The sequence below is a fragment of the Muscardinus avellanarius genome, assembly GCF_963383645.1.
Source record: "Muscardinus avellanarius genome assembly, chromosome: 18".
In the NCBI taxonomy this organism is placed as follows: Eukaryota; Metazoa; Chordata; class Mammalia; order Rodentia; family Gliridae; genus Muscardinus; species Muscardinus avellanarius.
The window spans coordinates 7,255,012-7,263,270 of record NC_137804.1 but is presented as its reverse complement, the minus strand read 5'-3'; the positions used below and the strand labels follow the sequence as shown (position 1 = coordinate 7,263,270).

Sequence of the window (8,259 nt, the reverse complement as noted above, 5' to 3'; positions counted from 1 at the left end):
AAAGGTAGACATGGTGGTGTGGCCTGAACTGAGATCACCGCCGGCCGCCGGCCTTCCGTGGTCGAGGGAAATCTCCTGAGCTGTCGGGGTCCACGGGGGAAAGTGACCCGAGGCTGTAGTGGGACGACCTCCTTCGCTCAGCTTAGATCCGTTGAGGTGACTTTGAAATGGAGGTGTTAAATCAGGACTTTTGCAGAAAACCGGAGGTGGACAGTTGGGCGTATTTAGAAGAGAAAGAAAGGACCTACAAAGCAGTGGGAGATTTCAACGTGACGAGAATTGGCTGGGGATTCCAAATATTTATTCCAACTAAACCTTTTTATTTCCTGGAAAATTCTCAAGAAATATACACTGATTGACGACTGGATTCCTTTCCACCACAAATATTTTCGGAACACAGTCATGCCTTAGTATCCAAGGGGGGACGGATTACAAGGCTCTCTCCAGATCCCCCACTGCACCCGGCGCTCAACCCCTCGTGTAAAATGCAGTCGTGCTCACGCTGGCTCCGCGGGTGGGCCGTAACGCCCGACACGGCGAACGCGTGTCAGGCGTTCACCGTTCTGTATTGTTCAGAAGACGACAGGAAGAGGAAGGCGGGCGCGGCCACCATAGGCCTGGCCAGGCCGCGCCGCAGGAGACGGCGGAGGCTCGCTGTCCTGGGGTTAGTGTTTACCAGGTACAGAGCCCCCGTCTGAGAAGATGAAAAGTTCCAGAGATGAGCGGTGGTGATAGTTGTATGTGCAACTGTGCCCGTGTCCCAGGGAATGGTGAATTTTATCTTATTTTTTTTGGGGGGGTTACTGGGGATTGAATCTAGGGGCATTCTACCTCTGAACTATGCCCCTAGTCTTTTTATTTATTTATTTATTTATTTATTTATTTATTTATTTATTGTAAAGCTGGAGATGGAACTCAGGGGCTTTTCTACCTCCGGGCTATACTTGCAGACCTATTTTATATTTTATTTGGAAACAGGGTCTCACTAAGTTGCTGAGAATCTCAGTAAGCCTCTGAGGCTGGCTTCAAACATGTGATCCTCCTGTCTCAGCCTCCCAAATACCGGGATTATAAGCGTGCACCACCGTGCCGCGCTTATTTACTTATTTTTTCAAACAGTCTCACTAGGTTGCTGAGGCCAGCCTCCAGCCTGTGATCCACCATGTCAGCCTCTCGATTACTGGGGTTACAGGTGTGTCCCACCAGCCAGCCAAGGCCCCAGCAGGGAGCCGCTACCCCAGCAAGGAGAGCCCTGGCTGCGGACAGGATGCTTCTGCTCTGGGGTCCCCCGCTGTCACCCGCTGTGCATGGGGAGGGTGACACAGGGTGAGCACCGAGCCCCCTCCCCGCCCTGTGGTCACGTGACCGGATCCCCTCTCCAGGGGAATCCCTCAGTCACCTACCAACATTTTTTCCTCCTAAGCTCCAAAGAAAAACAGAAAAGCCAGGAGCGAGGGAGGCCAGCCGTGGGCACAGGTCATACCCGGGGACGGGAGGGCTCCTGGACGGCACCTCCCAAGCAGGTGACTTCTAGCCAGCCATTGCCCAGTCCAGGAAAACAGAGCGGGGCCTCCCGGGCTCAGGTCACCTCGGCATGACCTCAGAAAGTGCTTGGTCAGCTGCGGCCAAGAGCCTCAGCCCAGGCCAGGGAGGCTCTTCCTCCTGCCTCATTCCTCCTAAGACTGCACTTGGACCTCATCATCGCCCTGGAGCACAGTAAGTCATCCGCAGGAGGGCCACTCTCACCGGAGGCCAGGGCACAGCCCTGTGTCAAGCTGGGAATGTTGGTGCACGTCTGTAATCCCAGTACCTGGGAGGCTGAGACAGGAGGATCGCAGGTTTGGGGACAGCCTCAGCAATAATGAGACTCTCATCAACCTAGCGAGACTCTGTTTTAAACTAAAAATAAGCCGGGCGTGGTGGCACATGCTTGTCATCCCAGCATTCGGGAGGCTGAGACCGGAGGACTGTGGTTCGTGGACAGCCTCAGCTACTTAGTGAGGCCCTCTGCAACTCAGTGAGACCCGGTTTCCAAATAAAGAATTAAAAAAAAAAATAGGGCAGGGGGTGTAGCTCGGGGGTTGAATGCCTCTGGGTTCCATCCCCAACCCACAATAAATAAATAAAAATAAAATAGGGCTGGGAGTTTAGCTCAGAGGTAGAGGTAGAATGCTTCTGGGTTCAATCCCCAGCACCACAAATAAATAAAATAAACAAACAAACAAACAAATTCCGGCTTTAAGTCTCACATGTTTGACCTGACTGTAGCTAGGTGGTTTTCTCCCTGCAGCAGCTGGCGTTTGAAGAGAGCTAAGAGCTCTCTCTCTGCTGTGTTCATGAGCTTAGTCACCTGGAAAGCAAAGATCCCCCCATCCCAGGCCATGCTCCGCCTCCTCTGTGCCCACCACATAAAGGCCTGGCCAGCACCAGCCGTCGAATAATCCCACCAGGCTGCCACAGTGACCTCCTTCTGGAAGCCGGGGCCTAGTCCTTTTTATTTTTTATGTGGCTGCAATACTGAGGGTTGAGCCAGGATCTTGTGCCTGCCAGACAAGCTCTCCGGCTGAGCCACAGGCTGGGCCCCCCCCTTTAAAACTCAAGTGTGTGTTCATCACCCAGGGTCAGAAGGTCGGGGGCTCCCGGGCCCAGCACGCCAGTTGACGGACCGTCCGCGCTCCTTGGCTAGACGGGCTCATTTAGTGTTTGAGCACTGACTGTGTGCAAACACCTCTTTTCAACACCAGGATGAGTTTTCAACCTCGAAATGAGTAAGATGGAGACAACTTCCTGCCCCGCGGGGTTGACACTTCCAAGTTTGAATGAGATTGCAAAGAAATTTATCTCCAGACTTCTCCTGCCAGAACTTCCTCCTCCACCTCCGCGGCTTCAGTCCCCACTACGGCGCGGAGCGGTGATGGCTGTCGCCTTCGCGCAGACCCCAGGGCAAAGGCCAGCTGTGCACGGTAACGCCCAGGCGCTGTGTTACTCGTGTTAACCTCACTAGCCCTCACCACGTCCTGCGAAGGATACCCTCTGGGAGCACAGTCACGGACGAGGCGGACAGGCAAAGGGAGTTGTGCAAGCTGGTAAATCACAGGGTCGGTTCCTCTGACTGCCAAAGCCGCCCGCCGCAGTGGCTGCGGGCCATCCCTTGTCTCTGCAGCAAGTCACGGGGTCTGTCCCCCCCACACACACATCCTGGGCACCAGGCACATCTCCCACGCTTGCGACCCACCACTGCCCCGGGGCACCCGTGAGCCAGGGCTCACGGGGTGCCTGCAGAGGGAGGAACCACGGGACCTCCGAAGCCAGAGGCAGGCGGCACTGTTACAGAGGACGTGGGACCCCATGCCCCTCACCCACACCATACGTCCTGCTCCGTTCACGCTCAGACACGCGGCCCTCTGGGGCTGTCTGCGGCTCTCCTCCTGCCCTTCCCAGCCCTGTGTGCTCACTCTTTCAGTCTCCAAAAATTCAACACAGGGCAGGGCGTGGTGGCGCATGCTTGTCATCCCCGCGCTTGGGAGGCTGAGACGGGAGGATCGCACAGGTTCGAAGCCAGCCTCAGCTACTTAGTGAAGCTCTCAGCAACTTAGTGAGACCCTATTTTCAAATAAAATATAAAATAGGTCTGGGAGTGTAGCCCAGAGGTAGAAAGCACCTGGGTTCCACCCCCAGTACCACAAAAATAAAAATAAACAAACACAACACCACACTTCTATTGGTGGCACATCCCTCGCGCCAACTCCTGCTGGAGTTCACTAACTGGCCTGGCCACCTGGGACAGGTGGGGCAGCCAGCAGGCCGGCGGGAGGGCTGCTGGGAGCTTGGAAGCACCACCCGCCAGGTGCCGCCAGGTGCCCGAGCTGCAGGCTCAGTCTTGCAAACAGCAGCCAGCGAGCCCTGCGGAGAGGCCAGGAGCCAGCCGAGGCGGCAAGAGCTCGCGGGGGCTTGGTGACCCAGGAACATGACTCCTCTAGAGATGGCGTGCCTGGGCAGGCCGGGGAGTCGGACTGGCTTCCCCTAAGGCAGCCTGCGTGCCTTTGGACTAAGTGACCGGACCCTCCCGGCCTGGGGAAGGAGGACTAGGCTGGGAAGTTGGGGAGGAGTCTGTCCAGGTGTGGGCAGGAAGGGAGGAGGAGCGGGAGGAGGCGGGGCCTGCCTCAGGCGGGGCGGGCCTGGCAGGAGTCCTGTATGCAGGTGAGCCAGTGGGTGGCGGCTCCACCACGATCGATCGCGTCCCCACCGAGGCCTGGCGGCCTGAAATATGGCTGGCCCAACCTGCGGGGTCGTCATGACACTGCTCGGGCTCCTGCTGCTGGGCCAGGCAGGCTTGCCACGCGGGGCAGGTGAGTGCAAGCTGGCGCAGGCTCTGGGGGCGGCTGTGTGGCTGGCCGGGGCAGCGGACCTGGCTTGGGGGCCACGGTCGGGATGCTCGGGTGGCCTGGGTCCCCTGGACAGCCCAGCCCACGTGCGCCCATTGGGCATGGTGGTGGTTCCCTCTTGCATTCCAGGGACCCCGCCCTGGGCCCAGGGGGAGTGTCCTGGAGCCCCAGGCCAGGAACAGACAGGGTGGGCCCGGGCTGGCGCTGGCCCAAAGTCCAGCCCTAGGAAACATGTCTAGGGGCCCATGGTGTGCGGGTGCTGGGGCTCCCGAGAGCTCAACCCTCCAGACCCTCTCCTCCCATGGACCCAGGAGAAGGTATAAGGAATCCACCCCGATTTCCCATCGAGGCCCCTCCCCTCCCCAAGTCTGCTCTCCTCTCCTAGATATTTTTTTCTTTTTGTGGTACTGAGGATGGAACCAGGGGCATTCTACCTTCCAGTGACACCCCCAGCCCTATTTTTTATTACTTATTTTGAATCTCACTGAGTTGCAAAGGGCCTCACTAAGTAGCTGAGGCTGTCTGCGAACCGCGATCCTCCTGTCTCAGCCTCCCGAATGCTGGGGTTACAAGGAAGTGCCACTACTCCTGCTCTCTGTAGTGTTTTTATTTCGGAACATAAGCGCCGGTTGGGCAGGTGGGTGAAGCTGCCGCGCCTCTGAGCTGGGCCCACGACCCTCGCCTGTGCGAGTGGACTTGCCGGAGTCCCCGGTGGGTGCGGCGGGTGCAGCAGTTCCGGTCAGGAGGAGAGGCCGCCAGTTCCAGAGGCTGTGCGGGCGGGAGGACGCCGGGGAGCATTAGAACAGGACGGACCACCTGGTTTCTTCCCGTAAGAACTTGATGTGAGCTCTTTTCTGAGACAAGCTCAGGTTTTGTGCTTTTGAAACTCCAGCTGTCCAGGAAGTGATTTGGGTGTTTGGAACTCTGCCGTGCCTAAGGCAAAGGTTTGTGTTTGACAGACTGATAAAGGAGGGTGGGTTAAATTAAGGAGTAACACTAAGGGGTGAGGTTGAACCGGTGTCCAGGTGACAGCCGTCCTCGCGCACTGGACGGGAAGCTTCCTGGTTCCTTTCGACATTTTGCTGCAGGAGACGGGAAATGTGAAGACCCTTGTAACATGGTATGCATATTTATGGTAATTCCTTAGAGCTAAGTTTCATAATTCCCTTTGAAGAAAACAAAGTTTAAGAAGAAAAAGCGGTTTATGGAGTGAAGTGTGTGTTCAGACGAGTGTGTGCCCTCTGCTCCTGGAGCGGCTTTGAAACTGGGAGCCGAGGTGCCTGGGGTTTTCCCCAGCGGGAACAGGGCGCACACCAGGAGGAAGACCGCCCGCCCCGATTGACGGCTTCCGGCACCTTCCTCCCTGGGCCCTGGGGGCGCTGCCATTTTGGCCTCCAGGAACAGCACCCAGGTCCCTTCTTTCCGGGAGGTCCCCAGGGGCTGAGCTGTGTCAGGGTTCAGTACATCCGTACCAAGAACCAGGCTCTGGCCCACTCACTTTGCTCCTCCCCACTGGCCCTCGAGGTCAAACGGGGGCCCCACTGAGCTCTTTTGATTGGATTAGAACTCAGCGGGGGCCCCTGGCTTGCCTGGAGGCTTGGGGTGTACCTGACTGGCAGAGGCCTTTGAGAAATCATAAGACCCTGTCCAGACCGGGAGAGGAGAGCCAGAGCCGGGCACAGGGATCCTTTGCTAATCCCTGGACTGTCGGGACAAAGACTGAGCAGTGTGAAGTAACCCTGGGGACGTCTCTGCACAGCCCAAGAAGGAAGCCGGGCTTGTGTTTCAGTGGGGTGCGCTTAGGAGACGTGGGCGTTCCCCCTCCACGCGCCCAGTCTCCCGGAGCTCCGGAGCGAGTTACTCAGTTGGAGTCGGAACTCTGTGGAAACCTCAACTTGGTAGCTTTCCCAGAACCACTCAGACACTAGAATGGGGTCCGCCGGCCCATTGTTTTTCCCCTGCCTCTCCCAAACAGGAGCCAAGTAATGTGGCTCACCCGCTGGGGTTGTGTGTCACTCCCCTGCCGGCTGCTGTCTGGAGTGTGTAGCTGGGTGGGGGGTGGTGAGTCCCCCAGGCCTCAAGTGAGTCAGAGCCCGGGCTTCCCCGCCAGCCCCCGCCCGCGCGCACGGCCTCTTCTGGGGCTCCCCGGCCATCCACGGAGGGGAAGGCAGCTAACGATAAAGAAAGTGCTTTGGGGAGTACGGAGTGATTGCAGGAAGGTTGGCAGTAAATATAACCAGAACGGGGGTGGGGCAATCACCCCAACAAACTACCTTGTTCACTCTGCGGAGGCCTCTCGTCAAATGCGCAAGTGTGTGCACCAAAAACGGGGAGATCCCACTGCATGGTTTTAACTAGTCCCCTATTGTTGGGCATTCTGGTTACTTCCAGTTTTTCCCATTAAAAATAAAATGCAGCTGAGCTTGGTGGCACACACTTGTAATCCCAGTACTTGGGAGGCAGAGACAAGAGGATTGCAGGTTCAGCAACTGAGTGAGATCCTGCTTCCAAATAAAAAATAAAATAAAATAGGGCTGCGGGTGGAGCTCAGAGATAGAATGCCCCTGGGCTCAATCCTCAGCTCCACAAATAATAATGATAATAGTAATAATAATAATGCCCAGCAATAAGGGACTCTTCAGTGAAAGGCGTTACAGATGATGAAGCGCTCTGGTCACAATGGCGTTATAACGACATGAACAGTGTCACCCTTAGGTTACCAGGGTCATAAAGCAGTATTGTCCCATTTTGATTTTTCTGAGAATGTGTTCTGTGGCTCTCTCTGCACCTTTTTCTCGCCCCGCTACTGGAGATTGAACCCAGGGGCCCTCAACCAATGACCTACATCCCCAGCCCTTTTTATTTTTATTTTAAGACAGAGTCTCCCTAAGTTGCTGAGGCTGACCTCCATCCTGCAGTCCTCCTGCCTCAGTCTCCCAAGTACTGGGATTACAGGTATGCGGCACCATGCCCGGCTGTTCTGCACACTCTGTTGGCGATTCTGCTGGCTAAGGCTCTAGAAGCGGATTGCTGGGACTTCAGACACAGGGCCCTGTGTTACCGGTGCCAGGCTTGCCCGTTCTGTTTCACATTCCGGCCATCTGCGTGTGATCCCTGGTTCTCACTCCTGGGCTCCACGGTTGCCACTTCCCCAGCATCTCTGGAAGAAGTACCCTGCCCCCTTCAGCAAATAGTCTGAACAGTGTTGGTAGATACTCAAAAGTCCAGAGACGCCCCCTTGCTGGGGGTACTGATAGCCCCAAAGTGCTTCTATGCTCAAAGAAAACAGAACCAAGATCCTTTGCTTAGAACACAGCCTTCTTGCCCATCAGCGCTGATGAGGGTTTGGGGAGATGGAGCAGGGAAGCAGAGTGTGCTGACCCCTAATTAAGATTCAGAGCCGATGGGGCAGCAAGAGATGTCAAGACCCTAGATATCAGCCGGGCGTGGTGGCGCACGCTTGTAATCCCTGCGCTTGGGAGGCAGAGACAGGAGGATCGCGCAGGTTTGAAGCCAGCCGCTTGCTCTGGCTTAAGAGACCCTGTTTCCAAATAAAAGTATAAAAATAGGTCTGGGAGTGTAGTCCGGAGGTAGAAGCTGCTTCCAGGAACCCCAGCACCACCAAAAAAAAAAAAAAAAAAAAGACCCTAGATATGGGGCCAGGGCTAAGGCTCTCAGCCTTGGTGGTTAAGAAAAGTTCATACCCTTTAATTATCGTTCTAAATTATAAAAATTATCCTACAAGCAAATGATTTCAAGCCACTTACCCCAACCTTGTAATTAGCCCATTGCCTTTTCCCGGTGGCCGGTGACATTCTAGACCCGGGCAAGGAAGAGCCAAGTTCCTCCCTGGTCTGCATAGCCAGGGTTTGTA

The 8,259-nt window shown here is 55.9% G+C and overlaps 1 protein-coding gene across 1 annotated transcript in view; it reads left to right on the top strand.

Moving 5' to 3' along the window:
• Positions 1 to 4,267: 4,267 nt before the first annotated feature.
• CDCP1 (CUB domain containing protein 1) overlaps positions 4,268 to 8,259 on the top strand; it is a gene marked incomplete at both ends in the record, with an annotated part of 30,199 nt that continues 26,207 nt past the window's right edge. The window contains one exon of the mRNA XM_080714917.1: positions 4,268 to 4,349. Within this exon, the coding sequence (XP_080571043.1) occupies positions 4,268 to 4,349 (82 nt within the window). The remainder of the gene's footprint in view (positions 4,350 to 8,259) is intronic.